General features: G+C 42.3%; 1 protein-coding gene across 6 annotated transcripts in view; it reads right to left on the bottom strand.

Moving 5' to 3' along the window:
• Positions 1-1,831: 1,831 nt before the first annotated feature.
• The window catches only part of slc4a11 (solute carrier family 4 member 11), a 300,006-nt gene continuing 275,850 nt past the window's right edge, over positions 1,832-25,987 (bottom strand). For all 6 annotated transcript variants that reach the window (XM_062980865.1, XM_062980863.1, XM_062980861.1 and 3 more), the window contains exons 18-20: positions 20,651-20,846; positions 16,652-16,821; positions 1,832-14,404 (exon numbers count right to left, since the gene is read on the bottom strand). In XM_062980865.1, the coding sequence (XP_062836935.1) occupies positions 14,341-14,404; positions 16,652-16,821; positions 20,651-20,846 (430 nt within the window). In that variant the 3' untranslated portion in view covers positions 1,832-14,340. The remainder of the gene's footprint in view (positions 14,405-16,651; positions 16,822-20,650; positions 20,847-25,987) is intronic.

The raw sequence follows: 25,987 nt of genomic DNA, 5'->3' as shown, positions 1-25,987 counted from the left end.
GTAACACATCTGGGCATCCCCCGGGCAACGCCCCTGGAGATGGCCAATTCTCTCACACCAAAAGCGACTTGCAGTTTCTCAAGATGAGAAAAAAAAAAAACGAGGAAGAACACACAAGCCAAGAGGGGCTGCAGCAATTTGCCAGAATCCACAGGCTATGCAATACATAGACTATGCAAAAGAACGCAGTTAGAACCTGCAAATGGAGTTATATGTCATAGCTCTGAAATGTTACTTTTTCTGGGATTATCTGCCCCAGACACCATGTATTTATAGTATGAAAACTTTCCCAAGTTTTAAAGTACTTCTTTGGAAGCAATGCTACAACTGCTGCATTACCTTCCATGAACGGTAGGTGTTGCTGCTTCTCAACAAAAATAGACATTTGGGAGGAAAACATAGAAGTTTATAATAAACAGATACCATACATTAGATCTGAGTAGAGAAAAGCACAGCTGCCAAAACCATACACACAGTTACCTTAAGTGTGCCAAATATTTTAGGAACCTATTATTTGGGGAAATTACGCAAACCTCCCAAACCCCTGGCCTTAATACAGTAGAGTCTCACTTATCCAAGCTAAATGAGCTGGCAGAAGGTTGGATAAGCAATATCTTGGATAATAAGGAGGGATTAAGGAAAAGCCTATTAAACATCAAATTAGGTTACGATTTTACAAATTAAGCACCAAAACATCATGTTGTACAACAAATTTGACAGAAAAAGTAGTTCAATACGCAGTAATGTTATGTTGTAATTACTGTATTTACGAATTTAGCACCAAAATATCATGATATATTGAAAACATTGATTACAAAAATGCATTGGATAATCCAGAAACTTGGATAAATGAGGCTTGGATAGGTGAGACTTATTGCGCCAAATTGCTATGTGTGTGTGTGTGTGTGTGTGTAAAGAAATCCTTGCAAAAGTTGCTTGCAAAAGATCTCTGCAAAAAGGGAGCTGAGCTTTTTGCAGAGGCAAGCCACGCCTCAAACAATGTATCGGTTTGCTGGCAGATGGCTGGGTTTGTCAGTTGGTAATCTGAGCTTGCGGGGAGAGCACAGAAATGGAGAAGCTCTCTGGCTACGGTCAAGTAGCAGTTTGAATATGCTATGCTGTAAATAGAATGCTGATGTTATTGATCTTATGCAACTACATGGACATTGTACGATTGCACAACTGTTTTATATTTCAACTCAACAAGCAAGAGTAAAGTTCTTTTGTTCTTTCGATTCCTCTGCCTGGTGTGAGTCTTTTGCACATGGTGTTAACTGGACGCTGCTGGATTCTGCTATACTTGTTAATAAGACTCTACTGTACTAGACAAATGAAATTCATATACAGTAGAGTCTCACTTATCCAAGCCTCGCTTATCCAAGCCTCTGGATTATCCAAGCCATTTTTGTAGTCAATGTTTTCAATACATCGTGATATTTTGGTGCTAAATTAATAAATACAGTAAATACTACATAGCATGACTGTGTACTGAACTACTTTTTCTGTCCAATTTGTTGTATAACATGATGTTTTGGTGCTTAATTTGTAAAATCATAACCTAATTTGATGTTTAATAGGCTTTTCCTTAATCCCTCCTTATTATCCAAGATATTCGCTTATCCAAGCTTCTGCCAGCCTGTTTAGCTTGGATAAGTGAGACTCTACTGTATGTTGAGCTTCCCTTATCCGTAATCCTAGAACTCGAAATATTGGATAAGGCAGTAACATCTTTGTCATGGCATATAAAGTGGTGCCAAACTGCATTAATTCTATGGTGTGGATTTGCTGTATAAATCTCGGAAGGGGAATCAACATAAAAAAAAAACAGAGATCAAGAGGTTTAACTTTCTTTATTAAAATACAACCAGGTTCCTTATACAAATAAAGGAATTTCTGTTGTTGTTTTTTCTCTCCCCCCAAGAAGCAATTCTTTTATCAAAAGAAAAAAAATATGCACTGAAAAGGAGACGGGAGAAAAAGTCGTCAACGCTAACGAAAAGGCATGCACGTCCAAATCCCAAGAGAGCCGATACGAGTGGAGCCGACACAGATATTCATAAACTTTGCTTGAAAAATAAGTGTTTGTAGCCTACTCATGGAGCCATTCTTCCAATTCCCAATGGATTGCGGTACGGAGGACCAAATACATTCAGAGTCAGAAATAAAATCGACAAGAAAGTGCCAAGAAATTACAAGCAAAGCAAAGGGAAGGAATCCACCTCTGAATGCCCTATAAGCAATATTGGGAAACATTTTGGAAATCTGTCTCCATTTCTGGTCAATATTTTGTCCGATTGTTTTCAAAGATCGTGGAAGTGAACAGCCATTTTTTGAGTTTCTGTTGATTGTTTCAGAGCAAATAATCTCTCCAAATTTTACATGGAAGGTTATCTATAGATGCTTTAAAAGACTCCGAGAGACACAATTCGGAGTCTCCAAAACCACAACCACTTGGTCTACACACCCGTCTCCTGTCCCACGAGGGTTCGATTATTATTATTATTATTATTATTATTATTATTATTATTATTATTATTACAGTAGAGTCTCACTTATCCAACACTCGCTTATCCAACGTTCTGGATTATCCAACGCATTTTTGTAGTCAATGTTTTCAATACATCATGATATTTTGGTGCTAAATTCGTAAATACAGTAATTACGACATAGCATTACTGCATATTGAACTACGTTTTCTGACAAATTTGTTGTATAACATGATGTTTTGGTGCTTAATTTGTAAAATCATAACCTAATTTGATGTTTAATAGGCTTTTCCTTAATCTCTCCTTATTATCCAACATATTTGCTTATCCAACGTTCTGCCGGCCCGTTTACGTTGGATAAGTGAGACTCTACTGTATCTTATTTTTTACTCCAAGCTTTCTCCCAAGGCTACTAACAACCAATAAGGCATCATTTGTCCCAGGTAACAAGTGAATGACGGAGAGTCAATTCCTTGGATTTTGGTTATATTCGGATAGGAAATCGTGCCCCAAAATGCACACAAGTGTCTGCATAACACTTAACGTTATCAAGATTTTCTCTCTGTATAGAAAATAAGAAAAACAAAGACCAACCCATTACCCACGAAGGGATATGTTCCTTGATTACCAAAAGCCAAGGATGCAACTTAATACTATTACATTTCCGAATGTCTGCTTCCAGCATACCATAGAATTGGGCTAAATTCCTACAGAGATAATCTGAAATCAAATCGATGGGTTCAACAGTTCCAAGCTCTTATTGTACTACATTTTGACACACCTTTCCCCTATATAAACATATCTGAAAACAAGGTGCATCTTAGAACCCGCAGGTGTATCTTATGCATTTTTGTAAGTGATAGTAGTACAGTAGAGTCTCACTTATCCAACATAAATGGGCCAGTAGAACGTTGGATAAGTGAAAATGTTGAATAATAAGGCGGGATGAAAGAAAAGCCTATTAAACATCAAATTACATTATGATTTTTACAAATTAAGCACCAAAACATGTTTTACAACAAAAAAAGCAGTTCAATACATGGTAACGTTATGTAATAATTACTGTATTTATGAATTTAGCACCAAAACAGCGCAATGTATTGAAAACATGGACTACAAAAACATTGACTACTAAAAGGCCGATTGCATTGGATAATACAGAATGTTGGATAAGTGGAGATTGGATAAGTGAGACTCTACTGTATTAAAGTAGGGTGTGGCTTGCAATCAATGGCGTCTTATAATTGAAGAAATATGGTATTTCTGGTGGGATCATATGGTGCGTATCTATCTATCTATCTATCTATCTATCTATCTATCTATCTATCTATCTATCTATCTATCTCCTGGGAGACATTGACACGAAAAGGCAAATTTCACAAGCACTGGCTATATATACAGTAGAGTCTCACTTATACAACACTCGCTTATCCAACGTTCTGAATTATCCAACGCATTTTTGTAGTCAATGTTTTCAATATATCGTGATATTTTGGTGCTAAAGTCATAAATACAGTAAATACTACATAGCATTACTGTGATTGAACTACTTTTTCTGCCAAATTTGTTGTCTAACATGACGTTTTGGTGCTTCATTTGTAAAATCATAACCGAATTTGATGTTTAATAGGCTTTTCCTTAATGCCTCCTTATTATCCAACATATTCGCTTATCCAACATTCTGCTGGCCCATTTATGTTGGATAAGTGAGACTCTACTCTGTGTGTGTGTGTGTGTGTGTGTGTGTGTGTGTGTGTGTGTGTATATATATATATATATATATATATATATATATATGATAGATATCCAGAACTTGTGAAATCCTGGGAGATGTTGACCCAAAAAGGTAATTTTCACAAGCTCTGGCTATATATATATAGCCAGAACTAGCCAGAACTTGTGAAATTTACCTTTTTGGGTCAACATCTCCCAGGATCTCTCAGCCAGGATGCTAGGAACTGTAGTTCGAAAACTGACCTTTTAAACTTTTATATTATGAAATCATACTTTTACATACCAAATATAATCAATTTTTTGTTTAAAAACGACTGTATTGGCATGGGCTAAAGTTACCAGTGAGGGAGACTCAGAGTGCATCTACACTGGAGAATTAGCACACTTTGACACCGCTTTAGCTGCCATGGTTCAATGCTATGGAATACTGAGAGATGTACTTTGGTGAGGCTCCAATTCTCTTTGGGAGCGTCCTGTAAAACTACAATTCCCAGGATTTCATAGCATTGAGTCACAGTAGTTAAAGTGGTGTCGAAGTGCATTTAATTCTACAGTGCAGATGCTTCCTTTGAAGGGTCAAAAGGCATGTTTAAAGTGCATCCTTCTGCCACACCAAGATTGTGTTCTCGAATACAAATATCAGTTCTACAGTTTAAACCCAACGTTCCTTTGGACACAGATGTAATTTTATTATTTTAAACCACGGATAAAGTCAATGCTAGGGAGAGTCCTTCATGAGACGTTTGAAATTGGATTTTCACAATGGGATGTTAACAAGGTTAATTTGGGTACCAAACAGTTAGGTTTCTTCTCCATATTTTGTGTGCCCGGGCATGTACTAAATATCCCTTCCAAACAATTAATACATCCTAAAAGCACTTTCAGACTGAAAGGTTGGAGGTAGGATTTAAGGATTCAAATGCACATTAGAATCCTACATTAGAAAGAAACAATATACATTGCGTACTTTGGCTTCACAAACAATTGTTGCTGCAAACACTGGAAAACAATGATTTTTGTGCAAAATGACGAAAAATATTCGATATACCGTAACGCAAGCTCCCCTTTTTAGTTTTATGTATCTTTTTGGTGCCTGAAATGGCTCTCTTGGGGTGAATCTACACTGCAGAATTAATGCAGTTTGACACCACTTCAGGCTTGATGCTATGGAATCCTGGAAGTTGTAATTTTGCAAGGTCTTTAAAGAATCCTTTGCCAAAATGCATCGTTCCTCACCAAACTACAATTCTCAGGATTCCATAGCTGTGAGACATAGCAGTTAAAGTGGTGTCAAACCGCATTAATGCTACAGTATAGACGCATCTTACTTAGTCAGGAATCTGGATATATTTCCATCAACCCACAGCAGAATATTTGTCGAATTATTAAATCACCACAGAGTTGTCAGGAGATGATGGAAACTTGTCTTTAAGAAGCGGAACAGAATTTGTGTTCCTAGAGAAAAAGGACAATTCACAGTTCTGTTTGGATGGACAGTAAACACTAATTTGGAATATGTCTCACAATGATGCACAAGGGGCAAACTTTCTTGCAATTGGCCCTCCAGTTGAAGAATATGGTTGCATAATGCATGAGGATAATTCATACTCATTATATTTGGACAATACCAGAATTTAGCCTGGTAATGCCTAATGAGTTATCAAAATGGGTAGGAGCAAATGCACACCGAAATTAATGTGCCCCATTGTCACATCAGATCAAAGAAATGAGGCAAGTTTAGGGAAAGAAGTCAAGAATTACAAAGACTTTACCAAAGTTAAAGTATAAGTAAACTCCTGAAGCTGTGATTCCTTATTCATCTTACGAGGGTTGAATGAAAAGTAATGCCTCCACCTTCGTTACTTGGGTTTGGATGGGAATATTTTAATAAATCAAACGCAGAAATAATCCTTAGAATGTGCTCTTCAACTACCACTATTCACTTTTCCATATAATTACCAGACAACTGGATACATTTCTGCCAACGATGAACAAGTTTTCTGAAGCCATCATGGAAGAAGTCGACACTCTGTTTCCGCAACCAGCGTCTCACAGGACCCATCATGCACAGCTCTTCCGATAGCCAAGCAAAGCAATAATGTGACCCACACGATTATGCTTGAAATCTCTCTGAGTGATACAACGATTGTCCTGAATCAATCTGTCAACCTTTTGCTTGTGAAACTCGGTGGTTGCTGTCACAGGACGTCCAACTCTTTGTTTGTCATGCAAGTCAGATGTTCCCACCTCAACATCTTTAAACTTACTTGCCCAACGGTGCACAGGACTCACATCAACACAATCACCATAAACAGCTTCTCTAATGAATCTCATTTGTGATGATGTCTTCTGCTGTCAAGAATTCAATGACTGCACGTTGCTTATGTCGCACTGACTGACCATCTGAGCAGAGTTCCTTTACTTCGCACTTTAACAACACAACCGTTCAATGCTAAGGCTTCCCCGTCTGCGCAGGGTTCCATACTTCGCACTTTAACAACACAACCGTTCAATGCTAAGGCTACCTCGTCTGTGCAGGGTTTCATACTTCGCCCTTTAACAACACAACTGTTCAATGCTAAGGCTTCCCGCTAAATGGAACTGTAGAGGAGAGTCTACTGAACAAGCCAGGACCTGCTGCAGACCAGGACTGCCATCTGTTGAGGAGTTATGAAGGGGGAGGCATTACTTTTCATTCAACCCTCGTACATGGGATGGGAAAGACCCCCCCAAAATATTATCCATTGTATACTTGAGATCCCACTGCTGTTCAGAAGAAATGAACCATGCTTTCTGGATGGGGATGATGGATGGTGTTGTAGTTTGATGCACACCCTTGGAGAAGGTTGGCTGGTTGCATGAAAAATACAAAGAAGGAATTCAAACTCGTCGCCATGCATTTGTTTTGCCCAGTTCTGCTCATATCAAGGATGGTGCAAACAAAGAGGCGTTCCATGCCTTCTTCTGACAAGGAAAACACAACAGAGATATCCTCCTCTTTCCAGTTCTTTGGCAAAATGCGTACAACGACAACAACAGCAGCAGCAATGACAACAAAGACACCTACAGAGCTTGGAATAAAAGCATTGGGTATTTACATTCTCACTGTCTTAACCTTCACAGTGGTATTAAAGTGCAAGAGTCGTCTGCTCGTTCGGTGTCAAACAGGCTTCTTTCGGCTGTTTCGGACCAGCAAAACCAAGAAATGCAGGGAGAAAATGTTTTCAAACAGGGAAGACGAGGCTTTCTTTCTGACCCATCATCCAATACTTGGTAATGCAAGGTTACTGGTCTCTTATGTGCTTTGCAGACTGATGCTTTGGGAGATGAATGAATAAGAGGCACGAAAGAGAAGTATATGATTCTCAAAGAGAAATAGACAAATGGACAATGGTCAAGGAACAAACCCTTCCCTGAAACCCGTGGAATACATATCATCTGCAACACATAGAAATATTATTTCTCATGCTTATTATGGCCAAAAACGGTGCCCAAAAGTGTCCAGACGAGAATTGGATGTCCAGGATATGGCCAAAGGCCTATTTTGAGAAAGCCTCCCTTTTCATCCAATCATAAGACCCAGCATCCAACACTTGGACAAGGAAGGTTGTTGGTCTCTCAAATATATTTGCATTGCATGAATGGATGGTTTGGGAGATGGATGAATATGGGGCACATAAGGCTACAATTTTGGATAAGAAACCACGTTAAAAGGAATGGGCATTTCTGGGTGTTAGGCAGAAAGGTATGGGCCACAATAGTCTTTCCTGAATAGAAGTATTGGGAAAAGGAAGTTCTGGTCAAGCAAAGCTTAAAAGTATGAATAAACCTGAGAAAAAAAATAGAGATTGCCAAGCTTATGGCTGCATTAACATTCACCTTGTGCATATATTCTATGCTCCACTTGTGTACAGAACCTTCCAGGTTATGAAGCTAAACAGCACATTTTAGACTGTGTTGTCGAAGGCTTTCATGTCCGGAATCACTGGGTTGTTGTGAGTTTTCCGGGATGACTGCCCATTTTCCAGAAGCATTCTCTCCTGACGTTTCGCCCACATCTATGGCAGGCATCCTCAGGGGTTGTGAGGTCTGTCGGAAACTAGGCAAGTGGGGTTTATATATATGGAAAGTCTAGGTTGGGAGAAAGAACTGTTGTCTGAGGCAAGTGTGGATGTTGCAATTAATTGATTAGCATTGAATAGTCTTGCAGCTTCAAAGCTGATGAAGAAGCACAGCCTGCAAACTATCTGGAGATCCACTAAGTAAATCCAACAAATCAGTTTATATACATGTAGAATGTCCAGGGTGGGAGAAAGAACTCTTGTCTGCTGGAGACAAGTGTGTATGTTGCAACTGATCACCTTGATTAGCATTGAATAGCCTTGCAGATTCAAAGCCTGGCTGTTTCTTGCCTGAGGGAATCCTTTGTTGGGAGATGTTAGCTGGCCCAGATTGTTTCTTGACTTGTTTAAAAAAGGGGAATACCACACAATCATGTCCAGCTAACACCTCCCAACAAAGGATCCCCCAGGCAGGAAACAGTCAGCCTTTAAAGCTGCAAGGCTATTCAATGCTAATCACAGTGATTAATTACAACATTCAGACTTGCCTGCATCAGACAAGAATTCTTTGTTCCAACCTGAACTTTCCACAGATATATAAACCTCCGCCTAGTTTCCAACAGATCTCACAACTTCTGAGGATGCCTGCCATAGATGTGGGCGAAACGTCAGGAGAGAATGCTTCTGGAACGTGGCCAGACAGCCTGGAAAACTCACAGCAACCACGTGATGTTCGCTTTTTGGAATCTATGCACACTACTTGCTTTTCGGTTTACATTCATCCTTGCACATATCCCTATTAAGTAAATGTGGGGAAGTTCTGTACATGTTGCAAGACTCCAATTCCTATCATCCATCATCATTGGGCTGATAGAAGATGGAGTCCAACAATCCCATAGGTTTCCCAGAAGGTGACATTGTACAAATGTGAAGTTTTATTTGTAGAAACTTCTATGATCAGTGGCAACACACCGGGATTATGGATGTTGCAACTGTAGGAAAAACAATCACCACAGATAATTAATATTATATAAAGCATTGCTTGTTTGGTTTTTAACTGGAGGTTGTAAAGCTTTTCTTGCACTGAGAATGTTTTCCTTCATTCATAAGTAACACAAAAGTTAACTAACAGTGCAAACCATAATTATAATATTCAATTATAAGTTTGGTGTGGGAAAGGGCAATCATGTAGTATGAGGAAGTTGGGTTGCTAATGAAAATGTGGCCAATGGACCCATTCTCCCCAAAATATCTTGCAAACATTTCATTACGTTTGGTTTACTTGCCATAGGCAATGATGACAAGATATGGGGCAGGCTTTAGGACATGCTATAGCAGGGGTCCCCAAACTAAGGCCCAGGGGCCGGATGCAGCCCTCCAAGGTCATTGACCTGGCTCCTGTCCTCAACTTTAGACTTAGGGTTGACCTAAGTCTACCTGGTCTTTGGAGGTCATTTTGCTTACCTATGGTCTTACGAGATCGTCTAGATGGTCTTTGAAGGTCTCTTTGCTTAGCTACGGCCTTAAGAGACCATCTAGATGGCTTTTGGAGGTCACTTTCCTTACCTATGGTTTTATGAGATTGTCTAGGTAGCCTTTGGGGGGCCCTTTCCTTCTCTATGGTCTTATGAAACCATCTAGATGGTCTTTGGAGGTCTCTTTTCTTACCTATGGTCTTATGAGACCATCTAGATGGTCTTTGGAGGTCTCTTTTCTTACCTATGGTCTTATGAGACCATCTAGATGGCTTTTGGAGGTCATTTTCCTTACCTATGGTCCTGTGAGACCATCTAGATGGTCTTTGGAGGTCTCTTTTCTTACCTATGGTCTTATGAGACTATCTAGATGGCTTTTGGAGGTCATTTTCCTTACCTATGGTTTTATGAGATTATCTAGATGGCTTTTGAGGGTCCCTTTCCTTACCTATGGTTTTATGAGATTATCTAGATGGCATTTGGGGGCCCCTTTCCTTACCTATGGTCTTCTGATGGCCTGATGAGATCATCTAGATGGCCTTTGAGGGTCCCTTTCCTTACCGATGATCTTATGAGATCACCTAGATGGTCTTTGGAGGTCTCCTTACTTACCTATGGTCTTATGAGATCGTCTAGATCAGGGGTCCCCAAACTAAGGCCCTCCAAGGTCATTGACCTGGCCTCTGTCCTAAACTTTAGACTTAGGGTTGACCTAAATCTGAAATGACTTGAAGGCACACAACAACAACAATCCTCATATTGGACTATTTCATCATAGTCGCCCCCCCCCCCCCCACAACAGTCTGAGGGATTGTGAATCGGCCCTCCACTTAAAAAGTTTGAGGACCCCTGTGCTATAGGGTGGAAAGTCCGGGCATCTGGTCACCAACTCCAAGTTTGCAAACACTTTGACTTGTCTGTTTGGAACCCAACTAATTGTCTGCTCCGTAAACATTTTTCTAATATCTCTACAAAACTTTGTCCCTGAACTTTCTCAGATTGGGAATAGATTCGTGGCAAGTAAACCATATCAAAAACGAGCCAGGAGACCTAAAAATATATATATCACTTGGCACAAGGATTTAAGGACTCATACGAGAGTCCACAGCTAAAAAGAAAATAATATATGATCTGTGAATATATGAGCTTCTTGAGCTTCATATACTTGACAAACTCTACTAGTTTAAAAATTACATCCAAAGCTTTTCTTAGTGTCTAAACCAGGCATGGGCAAACTTGGGCCCTCCAGGTGTTTTGGACTCCAACTCCCACCATTCCTAACAGCCTATCGGCTGAAGTCCAAAACACCTGGAGGGCCCAAGTTTGCCCATGGCCGGTCTAAACCTACTACATTCCAGAGGTTTGGCTTAAATTAAGGATTTTAAACTTCAGGATTTTGGGACATTGGAATCCAACCAGTGTGTGGCTAATACTTTCCAGACAATATGCTAGAATGTGCATTCAAGCAAAAAAAGTAATCCATAGGAAAAACCGTATTGTTTTTAGGAACATTCTGAATTGAACAACCTTCTCTTAAAGAGCCGAGAATGGTTGATATCATTTCAGTTTGGAGATGGCTTTGCTCTCCGTGAAATCCAGAACTAATTAGTCTGGCAAAAGGAGTTAATTAACCCTGTACATGCAGAATATTGTGGAAACACAACGTTGTCACATGGAGTGGTATATTTGTACTCCTTTCAGAGATTAAGTCCCAAAATTTCTTCACTTTGTGTTGTCAAAGGCTTTCATGGCCAGAATCACTGGGCTCTATGGCCATGTTCCAGAAGCATTCTCTCCTGATGTTTCGCCCACATCTATGGCAGGCATCCTCGGAGGTTGTGAGGTCTGTTGGAAACTAGGTAAGTAGGGTTTATATATCTGTGGAATAATGTCCAGGGTGGGAGAAAGAACTTTTGTCTGTTAGAGGAAGAGCGAATGTTGCAAGACTTCTTTTTTCCACCCTGGACATTATTCCAGATACAGTAGAGTCTCACTTATCCAACACTCGCTTATCCAACATTCTGGATTATCCAACACATTTTTGTAGTCAATGTTTTCAATACATCATGATAATTTGGTGCCAAATTCATAAATACAGTAATTACTACATAGCATTACTGCGTATTGAACTACTTTTTCTGTTAAATTTGTTGTGCAACATGATGTTTTGGTGCTTAGTTTGTAAAATCATAACCTAATTTGATGTTTAATAGGCTTTTCCTTAATGCCTCCTTATTATCCAACATATTCGCTTATCCAACGTTTATGTTGGATAAGCGAGACTCTACTGTATATAAACACCACTTACCTAGTTTCCAACAGATTTCACAATCTCTGATGAAGCCTGACTGGGGGAATCCTTTTAGCTGGCCCTGATTGTTTCCTGTCTGGAATTCCCCTGTTTGCTAAGTGTTGTTTTTTGTTTACTGTCCTGATTCTAGAGTTTTTTTTAATACCGATAGCCAGATTTTGTTCATTTTCATGGTTTTCCCCTTTTCTGTTGAAATTGTCCATATTCTTGTGGATTTCAGTGCCTTCTCTGTGAAGTCTGACATGGTGGTTGTTAGCGTGGTCCAACATTTTTGATATAGTCTGACATAGTGGTTGTTAGAGTGGTCCAACAGAAAGGAGGCAACCATGAAAATGAACAAAATCCAGCTACCAGTATTTACAAAAACAGGACATTCAGTAAAGGACAAAGTCAGAAAACAGGGGAATTACAGGCAAGAAACAATCAGGGCCAGCTAACACCTCCCAACAAAGGATTCCTCCAGGCAGGAAGCAGCCAGGCTTTGAAGCTCCAAGGCTTTTCAAGGCTAATCAAGGTGATTAATTGCAACATTCACAAACAGACAAGAGTTCTTTCTCCCACCCTTGACATTATTCCACAGATATATAAACCCCACTTGTCTAGTTTCCAACAGACCTCACAACCTCTAAGGATGCCTGCCATAGATGGGGCGAAACGTCAGGAGAGAATGCTTCTGGAACATGGCCAGACAACCCGGAAAACTCACAGCTTCTTCACTGTGGACAAGTTATTTATGAATAAAACTGGACTGGTTTTTGATATGACCTTTCTTACTGAATGTCCCAAACTTTTTCAAATATTCTACCGCAAAGGGAATACTAGGGAGGAAGGAACCAAAATGTCACTGAACTGAGACACAAAATGGAACATCAAGAGAATAAAAACAAGGAAAGAAAAGTAGGCCAAACATGCCAAAGACACATACAACACACACACACAATCACACGCAAATGATCATTAGGAGACACGATATATAAAACAGACATCAGCAGCGTTAGAAGTCTTCCAGAAATATAATGTCATGTTTTGTGGGGAGAAAACAGGGAGATTGGCTACAAAAAAAGACCTTGAAATGGCACAGAGACTAAAAAAAGAAACAGAAGCATAGGCTAGGAAACAAAATAAAGGAAGGAGGAAAATACAACCTCAAACCCGCAATTTTTTGTATGTACTGTCCATTAAAATGAGGAATTTAAAGTGTTGGAGATGAAGGACGAGGAAAACAAAGAGGTGACATCAGTCGTATGGCAAAAAAAGAGAGAAAATGATGAAGAAACGAGAGAGAAAGAGTGACATAAACAGCAGGAGGAAACCAAATAGGGGGAAAATAAAGAGAGACAAAGTTGAGGGTAAGATACAGTACAAGTTAACACTGATTGCACAAAATACCCTTTCAATCTCCGGAAAGGACAGGCATTCCTACCCAGAACATTTCTATGCAAAATATATACACAAATCTAGATGGGCTCTGTATATATATATATATGTATATGTACACCTAAGTCGTCCTGTACACAGAGAAACTGAGGAAGGGAAGAAGAATCCTGTCCACGATTTCAGTGCCTGGTTCCGTGCAAAATCTACCGTTCCGAGTCGGGATGAGAGTCAGCAAAAAAGAGTCGCGTAAAAGCCGCTGTGGGTCAGTCCTGGTTGCCTCCGGTCCTGGTGGGAAAAAGGGGTTTTCTCTCTGCCATCGCCATTTAAGTCTAGTGAGGATGATGGACATGAATACATTGCAGAATTTAGGGTCTTTGAGAGCAATGTTTACCCACGGTTGGTTCTTAATTGTGCTCCAAAATTGCTGGGACACTAAATGGTCAGTCGAAGGTCCGCTTAAAGGTACGCAAAGTTGGAGAAAGTGCCACAAAGTTCAACATGGCTCGTAAAAAACAAAAGGACCGGCGGCAGAACCAGACCAGTTCTGGGGAGGCGAAAGGCATATAAAAAAAGGAGATGAAGAAGGTTGCAGTTCCAAACCTGTGTCTTTGGGATTTCATGCTCCTCTCCGCTTAGAGGAGCAAACATTCTCACATGGCCCACCCTCGTTCCTCCCTCCCCAACCCCAAAATATTCGGGCACTTGGTTAGTCTCTGGCACAATGCCTCAGAGGAGTAGCAGTAGTAGTAGTAGTGCAGTGGTAAGAGAAATTCAGAGAAGTCCCCAAACAGACCGATTTCCAAGGAGCGACTTCTTCATCGACGGGCGACAGCTCCCTTCCTGGTCCATTAAAGCGGAGGGATGTCTCCGAGGCCGAAGCCGAGCTGCCTTGACTCTTAGTGCTCAGCGTCCATCGCATCTAAGTATTTCGCTTCGATGATCCGGGGCAGCAAGTTATACCTGAGCAAAAGAGGAACAAGGGAAGCATTGAACTGGATTATACAGCAATGTAGGCTCATATGATCCAGTTCAGTGCAGTCAATCTGCATTCTGAAACTGTATTATTTGCCAATGTTGATCCATCTTTAGTTTCAGGCCTACATAAGGACTAACTGCCATTCTGGGGCCAGACACCATCCCGCCATGTCTCCTGTGTCAATATCTATATATATAAAAGAGTGATGGCATCATGGCGACCCACAAAACAACAAAACTACAGGCCCCCCAACCTCGAAATTTGACAACACAACCCATCATCCACGCCTCTAGGTTGATACAACAAAAAGAAAAGAAAAATAAAGTCCTAATTAGAGAGAGAGAGGAATAATTGCTTTTATCCAATTGCTGCCAGTTAGAAGGCTAAGCTCCTCCAACTTGGTCTCCTAGCAACCCAATAAAAATAATAAAAAAAACACTAAAAAATTAATACAATAAAATACTATAATAACAGAAAATAACTAAAAATAATACAAGAAAATAATAAAATATAATAAATAAAAATATAACTTACAATAAAATTAATTTAAAAAATGCAAATAACGTCAAATAAAAATTACACAACAATTTTTAACCAATACCACCACCACTTTGCCACAGCAACGCGTGGCCGGGCACAGCTAGTAACAATATATAATACTACTAGCTGTGCCCAGCCACGCGTTGCTGTGGCGTTGTCTGGTGGTGTTGGTGAGAAATTGTTGAGGTAGTGGTGGTATTGAATGTCTGTTGTATGGTTGTCTTCATGTTTAGTATGCACACTGACGTGGATTATATGGCAGTGTGGAGTCAAGATAATCCAGTTCAAGGCAGATAATATAAGATTCTAAATGGGTTATATAGATGTGGAAGGGTCTTGAGGCTACACTGCCATATAATCCAGTGCAAATTAGATAATCTGTGGAAGAGGCCTAAGTGAGGCCTAACTCTGCCTGTGCCCTGGGCTGAGTGGGTTGCTAGGAGACTAAGTGGGCAGAGCTTAGCCTTCAAACTGGCAGCAATTGGATAAAAACTATTATTCCTCTCCCTGTAATTAGGACTTTATTTTTCTTTTCTTTTTGTTGTATCAACCTATAGCCGTGAATGATGGGTTGTGTTGTCAAATTTCGAGGTTGGGGGGCCTGTAGTTTTGTTGTTTTGTCCGCTGCCCTGATGCTATATATAGAATATTATGCTATACCAATAATATATTATATTGTATGGCGAAGTACGTTAAAGCACTGAGCTGCTGAACTTGCAGACCGAAAGATCCCAGGTTCAAATCCCAGGAGCGGCTTGAGCGCCCACTGTTAGCTCCAGCTCCTGCCAACCTAGCAGTTCGAAAACATGCCAATGTGAGTAGATCAATAGGTGGGAAGGTAATGGCACTCCATGTAGTCATGCTGGCCACATGACCTTGGAGGTGTCTAGGGACAACGCCGGCTCTTTGGCTTAGAAATGGAGATGAGCACCAACCCCCAGAGTCGGACACGACTGGACTTAACGTCAGGGGAAACCTTTACTTTTACTATATAAATATAATATTGATAATAGTATTATAATGTAATACAGCAGAGTCTCGCATACCCAACCTTCACTCATCCAACGTTCTGTATTATCCAACACAGTCTGGCCTTTTAGTAGTCAATGTTTTTGTAGTCAATGTTTTCAATACATTGCGATGTTTTGGTGCTAAATTCGTAAATACAGTAATCCCTACATAACGTTAATGTGTACTGAACTGCCTTTTCTGTCAATCTGTTGCAAAACATAATGTTTTGGTGTTTAATTTGTAAAATCATAACATTAATTTGATGCTGAATAGGCTTTTCCTTAATCCCTCCTTATTATCCAACATTTTCGCTTATCCAATGTTCTGCAAACCTCAATGGCATGTTGTTATTATTCTGCGGGTAACTCTGGATTGTGGGCATGCCTAAGAGCTTCCACTTATCATCATCAATCCGCAACAACTCAATGAGATATTCATTGAAAAAACTATAGCCAAATATGCTGCAGGATGTCCCACGAAAACAAAGTTTTCGCAATTTAATAAACTTTCCCCATGTTTTTATGATAGAATTAGGAAATGGCATTTACAACCCAGGAACAAAAATCGTGTTACATAGTGTCACCATGGCTAGTGCAAAAGGGACCAAGGGCTGCCCATCGCCATGGCTTGACTGCTCTCCTGGAAGTAGAAAAGGTGAGTGTTTGCGAAGCAGGCAGTACCTGATGGGGATCATCCCGATCATGATGAGGGGGAAGATCATCTTCATGTAGGGAAGAGGAGACATCCCAAAGCCGCAAAGGATGAGGAGTTGGAGCACCTGCAAGCCGGTGAAGTAGTGAATCTTCCTCTGCGGCACCCGGCGGATGTAGTGGGTCGGAGGGTAGGCCGTCTGGAAAAAACAAACAATCAGCATGGACAGACAATTACAGGCTGAATATCCTTTATTTCAAGCTTGGGCAAACTTCGGCCCTCCAGGTATTTCGGACTTCAGCTCCCACCATTCCTACCGGTTTGTACGAGTTTGGTGAGGCCCAGGACCTGTCTTGCTGATCTATTTAAAGCCCCCTCTCTAAAGTGGATTTAAAGTGGATCCAAGCTCTAGTGCAGTGATGGCCAACATATGACATGCGTGTCAGCACTGACACGCCTAGTCATTTTTGCTGACCCGCTGCCGCATGCAGATTGATTGGATGACTATGTCTTTTGTGGCCAAATCTGGTGTGATTCGGTCCAGTGGTTTTGTTGTTTACTCCATGGGAATTATGCACATTACATATATATATATATATATATATTATATCATTCTATTATTATTCTATTATTATTGTAGTATATTATCATATTATTACCATTATATCATTATTATATTATTATTCTTTATTCATGACTACATTGAAACTAGAATAGAGAGAAATCAGCGTGGAAACTCCAAGAGGTAGCATAGATGGTTGTACATGGAAATAATGGTAGTAAATAGTTTTTGATTTATTAAATACAGTTATATATTACAATTATACATTTTTTTAAATTTAAACTATACATATTGCAAAATTATGTTTCTCTCTCTCAAAGTGACACACCACACAAGTCATGCTAGGTTTTTTGGTGAATTTTGACACACCAAGTGCAAAAGGTTGCCTATAATTGCTCTAGTGTGATGAGGTCCATAGACTGGAGTTAACACCAAGGCACAAAATCACTTTCCCAAAATTATATGTTGCAAAGTCTTCTAAGGGTACTATTTTGCCCAGAAATGGTTGTGCCTTGCCTTCATCAGCTTTACCTCTTTTCTGCAGGGAAAGTTGATGATAGAATTGCACTAGAGGACCTACAAAGACCTATGAGACTAGTTCCTCTAGTGCAAATCTATGGACACATTTGGTGGGAAATGACCCCAGTGTCACAATGGAGGACTTAGAGATTCCTAAAGAAAACATTAATCAAATCCATGCATAATCAAAAGTGCAAAAGCGAAACCCACAAATATGGAGGGAAAACTGTATACACAATTTTTTTTAGCTTGATCTAGGATTCTGGTCCAGATCTATTTGGTCCGGAATTGCTGTACTTTGGTCACTTTTAGCAGCTTCTCCAGCCTTGAACTTTTGAAGAACCTCAGCCAGAATCTGGCTTTGTAGCAGATAAGAGCTTTCTTAGGGTGCATCTACATAATCACATTATTGTACCAAAAAATTGCACCAAGCAACTCCTATGGTTCCACAATACTGAGCCATGGCAGTTCTAATGGTGCCAAACTCCATTAATTGGACAGTGTAGATGTACCCCATGAGAATAAATTTGATGTAGGCTTCAATTTATAATACATATCTATGTATAACAAGCGCATCCTTCTCTGTCCACTGCAAAAGGCATCCTGGGCTTTCTGATGCCAAACCAAAGTTGTTATCAATTACATTCGTAGACAATCTTGCTTGCAAAGCTTGCAAAGATTTGGAGCCAGAAATTCCCATTATTCTCTCCAATGTATCTTTGGGAGTGATAAGTGTTTGCAGTTTTGGGCAATGCACACGTTGATTAAATAAATACCCCAGGAGGAGATGCAATGATGCCACTATTGATTCCTCCCAGGAAGGGAGCAACCCAGCAGTGGTAATTGTCCTGTTTAAGGGGTGTGAAATTAGCCGATAGGCTGTTAGGAATTGTGGGAATTGAAGTCCAAAACACCTGGAGGGCCGAAGTTTGCCCAAGCCTGATCTAGACAGTCCAGTATTTTGTCTCCACTGGAAATGGAAGTCCAGTGCAATTTGATTGGGAAGGTAGAACCCACACACACACATACACAGAGATAAATAGCTGGCAGGAATATCTGGAATATGCAGACAAATGAAGTTTGGTCCTACGGTTGTCATTTTTGAGTCTTTGGATCATTAAAAAACAAGTTTGTTTCCCTCTAAATGGGACATCCTTTCAAATATTTAACACTGGCTCTCATGTCTCCTCTTAACCTTCTTTTCTCCAAGCTAAATATCCCCAGATGGTTCTCAAAGGGATTTATGGTTTCCAGACCTTTGGCAATTTTGGTGACCCTTCTCTGGACACTTTCCACGTGTCGTTGCTTTGCCCAGAACTGGACACAGTGTTGTTATTCAGGTAAAGAGGTCTGGCCAAAGCAGCAGAGCACGGGACCCATTGGAAATTTCATCATCATTATTATTATTATTATTATTATTATTATTATTATTATTATTATTATTATTTTATGACACAGCAAACAAGATAGATATGCTGTATTTCGTATCACAAAATCACAAGTCGAACACTTCCCAAGTGTCTAGGACTATGTGATGTATTTTCGGATGATGCGCGCAGATCCCAGTCGGGTGGCCTTTTGCAGTTGGCAGATTGTGAGTTTGTCAATGTCTATTGTTTCCAAATGCCGGCTGAGATCTTTTGGCACGGCACCCAGTGTGCCAATCACCACAGGCACCACCTGCACTGGTTTCTGCCAGAGTCTTTGCAGTTCAATCTTGAGGTCCTGATAGCGGCTCAGTTTTTCCTGTTGTTTTTCGTCAATGTGACTGTCACCTGGGATGGCGACATCAATGATCCAAACCTTTTTCTTCTCCACAACTGTGATGTCTGGTGTGTTGTGTTCCAGAACTTTGTCAGTCTGGATTCAGAAGTCCCACAGTATCTTTGTGTGCTCATTCTCCAATACTTTTGCAGGTTTGTGATCCCACCAGTTCTTTGCTGCTGGGAGGTGGAACTTGAGGCATAAGTTCCAATGAATAATTTGGGCCACATAGTTGTGTCTCTGTTTGTAGTCTGTCTGTGCAATTTTCTTACAGCAGCTGAGGATATGATCAATGGTTTCGCCGGCTTCCTTGCACAGTCTGCATTTTGGGTCATCAGCTGATTTTTCGATCTTGGCCTGAATTGCCTTTGTCCTGATGGCTTGCTCCTGGGCTTCAAGGATCAGGCCTTCTGTCTCCTTCTTCAGGGTCCCATTCGTGAGCCAGAGCCAGGTCTTCTCCTTATCAGCTTTTCCTTCAATTTTGTCAAGGAACCTTCCATGCAGTGTTTTGTTGTGCCAGCTGTCAGCTCTAGTTTGTAGTGCGGTTTTCTTGTACTGGTTTTTTGTCTGCTGTGTTTTGAGGAGTTTCTGATTTTTGACTTCAATCAAAGCAGGTTCTTCACTTTGCTTGACATATTCTGCCAGGGCATGTTCTTCTTCTTTGACTGCTTGTTTTACTTGTAAGAGTCCTTTGCCCCCTGATCTTCTAGGCAGATATAGCCGGTCAACATCACTGCGAGGGTGCAGGGAATGGTGAATGGTCATTATTATTATTATTATTATTATTATTATTATTATTATTATTATTACTACTACTACTACTATTATTATTATTGTCACAAGCATTGGTGGCTAATTTCTGGGTAAATCAGAGAAAGTCATTTCAGATGCCAGGGGGTGAAAGTTGTTTTCCTTTTTCCTTTACAGGAATATTTTGGTGGCGCTTTGCCCGACGTGTTTTGCTGCGAGGAGCTCATTCAAGACAATAAGCATTAGAGGCAAGAGAGGAGGAAGTATCATAAAAAGCAATCAGGGACCATTTAACGTCTCTGTTTTCTCCACGCTGCGCTAATCAAGTCATTATTATGAGTTTCCTCAGGAAACAGAGGCGGACTCCATCCCAAGTGGCTCATCCTGGCTCTCTGTCGGTCTGTCCATCCATACGTTCGTCCAGGAAGCTTACCTGCTCTTTCAGCAGAAGGGCCACCCTTTCGAAGAGCTGGTTCCCGTCGATGGAGGTCAGGGCGATGTACAAGAAGAGCCCATAAAGGACCGGCTTCGGAATCAGCTGCAGCGGGAAAGGCAGGAGAAGCAGCGAAAGGCCCACCAAGAAGTTGGCCACCAACGTCGTCAGCCGGGTCTCCTTCACGCTCACGATTCTGCATAGAAAAATACAATTTTTTTTTTTTTTACCTAGGACAGGTATGTGCAAACTTGGCCCCTCCAGGTGTTTTGGACTTCAACTCCCACAATTCCTAACAGCCGGTAGGCTGTTAGGAATTGTGGGAGTTGAAGTCCAAAACACCTGGAGGGGCCAAATTTGCTCAAGCCTGAGAATGGAGAAGATTCAAACATTGTTCTTCAGAATCCTTACACTTTAAAATATTCTGTTTCGAAATCAATACTTATTAACGCGGGAGTCCCCGATAGCATAACGTGTTAAATCGCTGAGCTGCTGAACTTGCAGGCCGAAAGTTTGCAGGTTCGAATCCGGGGAGCGGAGCGAGCACCCGCTGTTAGCCCCAGCTTCTTAACAGTGCCTTGTTTACTGTGATCATGTTTTACTGTTTTATATGCTTGTTTTAAATGTATTTGACATTGTATTTTATGATGTACCGAGCTTCGTCCGCATGTGAGCCACCCTGAGTCCCTTCGGGGAGATGGGGCAGGATACAAAAATAAAGTATTATTATAATTATTATAATTAGTATTATTATTCTGCAAACCTAGCAGTTTGAAAACATGCAAATGTGAGTAGATCAATAGGTACTGCTCCGGCAGGAAGGTAACGGTGCTCCATGCTGTCATGTCAGCCACATGACCTAGGAGGTGTCTACGGACAACGCCGGCTCTTCGGCTTAGAAATGGAGATGAGCACCAACCCCCAGAGTCGGACACAACTGGATTTAATGTCAGGGGAAAACCTTTAGGGGCCGGGGTGTGGCGCAGGCTGGTTAGCAGCCAGCTGCAATAAATCACTCTGACCAAGAGGTCATGAGTTTGAGGCCAGCCTGTGTCGGGGTGAGCACCCGATAATTAAAAATAAAATATAGCCCCTGCTCGTTGTTGACCTAAGCAACCTGAAAGATAGTTGCATCTATCAAGTAGGAAATTTAGGTACCAATTATATGTGGGGAGGCTAATTTACGACACCATAAAATCATCCAGCTGCCGTTGGAATGAGGAAGTTGCCGTTGCAGTGGATGATGAAGCATTCCCCTGTGGCCGGAATCAAGCATACCCTCAGGAAGCTGGAAACTGGAGAAGGTTTAAATTGCCTCTGCGTCTGTCTCTGTTTTATGTTATATGGCATTGAATGTTTGCCTTATATGTGTACAATGTGATCCGCTGTGATGACCCATGGGCCTTGTAGTCCTGCTCAGGACATTGTAATTCCTGATGAAGATGAAAACTTGGGTTTTTTACCTTCCCAGTCTGAACTGGATTCCTCTCAGCCAGATCTTTCCCAGGCAGATCTGGGAACCTTGCACCTGCAAGAAAGTTGTCTCCCAGAAGTATGTCAAACAAGCCCAGAGCCTACTTCTCCCGTATTCTTGCGCCGGGAGTTTTGTAAACAACAGAGAAGTTTGGATTCAGCTTCGCGCAGGAGTGCAAGGATTGCAGCTAAGAATGTGGCCAATTAAGACTGCTTCTCGTGAGAATCTTTGGGGAGTCTCACATCTGGTCTCAGAGTTAGCTTTCGGTTCTGATTCCCAGAGAACTGCTTCGGCGGGAAAGCTAGACTCTATTTAGGTGTTTTACCCGCGTAGTAACTTCGCGGAGTCAATTCGTCAGCCTACGGAGCGAGTTGTGTCTGGACAGCGCGCTCCGATTCAAGCCTCGCTCCTGCTCAAGCCTTGCCTAGCTATCCAGCCTTCGCCTTGCTTCCCAGCCTTTGTTTATCTACGGACTTTGCCTTGTTTCCCAGGATCAATCCTTGCCTTGTTCCACGGATTTATCAAGTTATTCCACGGACCTTGTTCTTGTTCTTAGTTACCTTGTTCCACGTTCAAGCCTTGTTTCAAGTATCAAGTTATTTCCTAGCCTCGCTCAAGTTTCATGGACTAAAGGACCTTGTCATCTCCCCTCACTTTGCTTGGCAAAGTGAGTGTTTCGGTTATTGGATTACAACTTTGGACCTTAATATTTCTTATTGGACATTGCTTTTTTGGACTAATTCTGACCTTTCCTGAAAGGTCTAATTCTGAACTATTTTCTACACTTGTTTTTATTAACTTTATATATTCCTTCAATAAAGATATTAGATAGATTCTGGCCTCTGTGTATGGTTATTGGTGCTCTGCAGCCTGGGTCGTGACAGTTTGACTCCGCCACCCTAAGCACCAATTAACCTCGGCCAGAATGTCTACCGGAGTCGTACCTGGGCCGAGCGGCCAGCCGATTACCTACACCATCGACAAGGAAGAGGTGGACCGAATCCGTGATAAGCTCAATGCACAGGATGGAGAAATAAGGGGTTTGAAGGAACGCGGAGTTCGTCTTCCGGCCATGGCGTTGCCAACCAAGTTTACTGGAGAAGCTTCTAAGGTTCATGTCTTCCGTCGCCAATGTCAAGCTTATCTGGAGGCCCGTGCTGCCGAGTTTCCCCAAGAAGACATCAAAGTGGCATGGGTTTACAGTCTTCTAGACGGGCCAGCGGCCAGCTGGGCGACGGCACTGTTCGACCAAGCCTCTCCACACCTAAGATCAGCGCAACACTTCTTGGACCACCTCAAGGAGACTTGGGGAATCGAGGACAATTTGGAGGCAGCCGGTCACAAACTCCGTCGCCTTTTCCAAGGAGACAGACCTATGTCTCAGTATATAGCCGAGTTCCGAGTGCTGGCCCACAACACCGGCTGGAACGATGTAGCCCTCAGGGGACAATTCCGGGAGGGTCTCAACATTGAAATGCTGGAAGAAATCTCCAAGGTGGATCCTCCCCAGACCCTCGAGGCACTCATTGATCAATGTTTACGGGCTGAAGTCATGATTGCCAACAGGAAACAGTGGGTTCGAGGCCAGGGCAGTAGAGCCGGGGCAAAACCCCCCGCTCCCGCCAGCGTTCAGCCACGTCCGGTGTGGAGACCCCCACCGCCAACCCCATACCCCAGAGGAGGCGAGGAGGTGCCGATGCAGTTGGGCAATGTGCGTCCCAGACTAGATGCCGCCGAGAAGGCCCGTCGTCAACGCTTAAACCTCTGCTGGTACTGCGGGAACGGGGGCCACTTCGCCAGAGAGTGCCCAGCCAAAGGGAAGCCTGCCGCCCGTCTTGCGGCGGCGTCCTCCACGGAGACGAAGGCGTCTGAGCCGACTGGCACACAGCCGGCGGGGGAAGCCAACGACCGGGTGTAGAGAGGCTCGCCAACCCGGTCAAAAAATCCATCCAAGAGCCGCCAACCGGGGTCCTGTTCCTTCTCGTGGTCACATTATGGTCAGCAAAAAGGGGACCCGTCATGATCCACGCCATGATAGACTCTGGAGCTACCAACAATTTCATCGATAGAGAGTATGCCGACTCTCTGGGATTACAATATCATGATTTCAAGAATGCCCGTGTGGTGCAAGCCATAGACGGCCGTCCCCTCAAGACGGGCCCCGTAAGTCAGTGGTCGGAACCCACCAGGATGTGGATAAGGGAACATATGGAAGAGATTTCCTTCTTTGTTACCGAGGTCCCCCATTTCCCTGTGATTTTGGGAATTCCATGGCTGACTCTCCACGACCCTAACATCTCCTGGTCCAACAGAGAACTGCAGTTTGCTTCACCGTATTGCCAAAACCATTGCCTCGTAGCCAAGGTATGCCATGCCACAGACACCGAGCCCATCATCACCTTGCCAAAGAAGTACTCCGAGTATTGGGATGTATTCAATGAGAAGGAAGCCGAAAAATTACCCCCACATAGACCTTATGACTGTGCCATTGACTTGGTGGAGGGGGCCCCGATCCCGCGAGGGCATCTCTACTCCCTGACTGAACCAGAGCAAGAAGCTCTCAGGGAATTCCTAGAGACAAACCTTCGCAAGGGATTCATCAGACCCTCTCAATCCCCAGCCGCCTCCCCAGTGATGTTTGTGAAGAAGAAGTCAGGGGAACTACGCTTGGTGGTGGACTACAGAGCATTGAACAATATCACCAAGCGGAACAGCTATCCCCTGCCCTTAATCTCGGATCTACTGGATCGGCTTCGAGGAGCCAAGGTTTACACCAAGCTGGATCTTCGGGGGGCTTACAACTTAGTTCGCATCAGGGAAGGGGACGAGTGGAAGACCGCCTTCCAGACCAAATTCGGATTATTTGAGTCCCGAGTTATGAATTTCGGTTTATGCGGAGCCCCCGCAACGTTCCAGCATTTTGTCAATGACATTTTTCAGGACTATCTAGACAGGTTCTTGATAATCTACCTGGACGATTTTTTGGTGTTTTCCAGATCACAATCAGAACATGAGAACCACGTCAAAATGGTGTTACAACGATTGCGGGATCATGGACTTTATGCCAAGCTGGAAAAATGCGCTTTTGATCTACAAGAGGTAGATTTCCTTGGTTACCGCATCTCGCCTCTAGGGCTTTCCATGGATCCAGCCAAAGTTTCAGCAGTATTGGAATGGCGGGCGCCAACTAACAAGAAAGAGGTGCAGCGTTTCTTGGGGTTCGCGAACTACTACCGCAAGTTCATTCCAGATTTTGCCCGCTGGTCCGACCCCATCACTAGCTGCATCCGTGGAAAGCAGCCTTTCCGCTGGACTGATCAAGCAGAGAAAGGGTTCCAGCAACTAAAGAAACTATTCACCTCCCAGCCAATTCTACAACACCCAAATCCTGGAACCCCTTTTGTGGTGCAAGCGGACGCCTCTGATGTGGCAATTGGGGCTGTACTTTTACAACCGGTGGGAGATCACCTCCACCCCTGTGCCTTTTATTCTCGTCAACTAACCACACCAGAGAGGAATTACACCATTTGGGAAAAAGAACTACTGGCCATAAAGGCAGCCTTTGAAACTTGGAGACATTGGCTAGAAGGGGCCAAATTTCCCATTGAAGTCCACACTGATCATCGTAATCTAGAACATCTAAGAACTGCCCGCAAACTAAATCAGAGGCAGCAACGTTGGGCTTTATTCTTTGAACGCTTCAACTTCCAGATCCATTATGTGACCCCAGCCCAAACCAAGCAAGCAGACGCCCTGTCACGTAAACCGGAATACGCTGCAGGACGCAAGGAGACCTTTGAATCCCAACTGCTACAACCTGAGAACTTTGCCACGCTCACGGTGGGGAACACCAAATCCATTCC

Source organism: Anolis carolinensis, chromosome 5, assembly GCF_035594765.1.
Source record: "Anolis carolinensis isolate JA03-04 chromosome 5, rAnoCar3.1.pri, whole genome shotgun sequence".
Lineage (NCBI taxonomy): Eukaryota > Metazoa > Chordata > Lepidosauria > Squamata > Dactyloidae > Anolis > Anolis carolinensis.
Note: the sequence above shows the minus strand (reverse complement) of the source record. Positions and strands in the feature narration are given on the sequence as shown.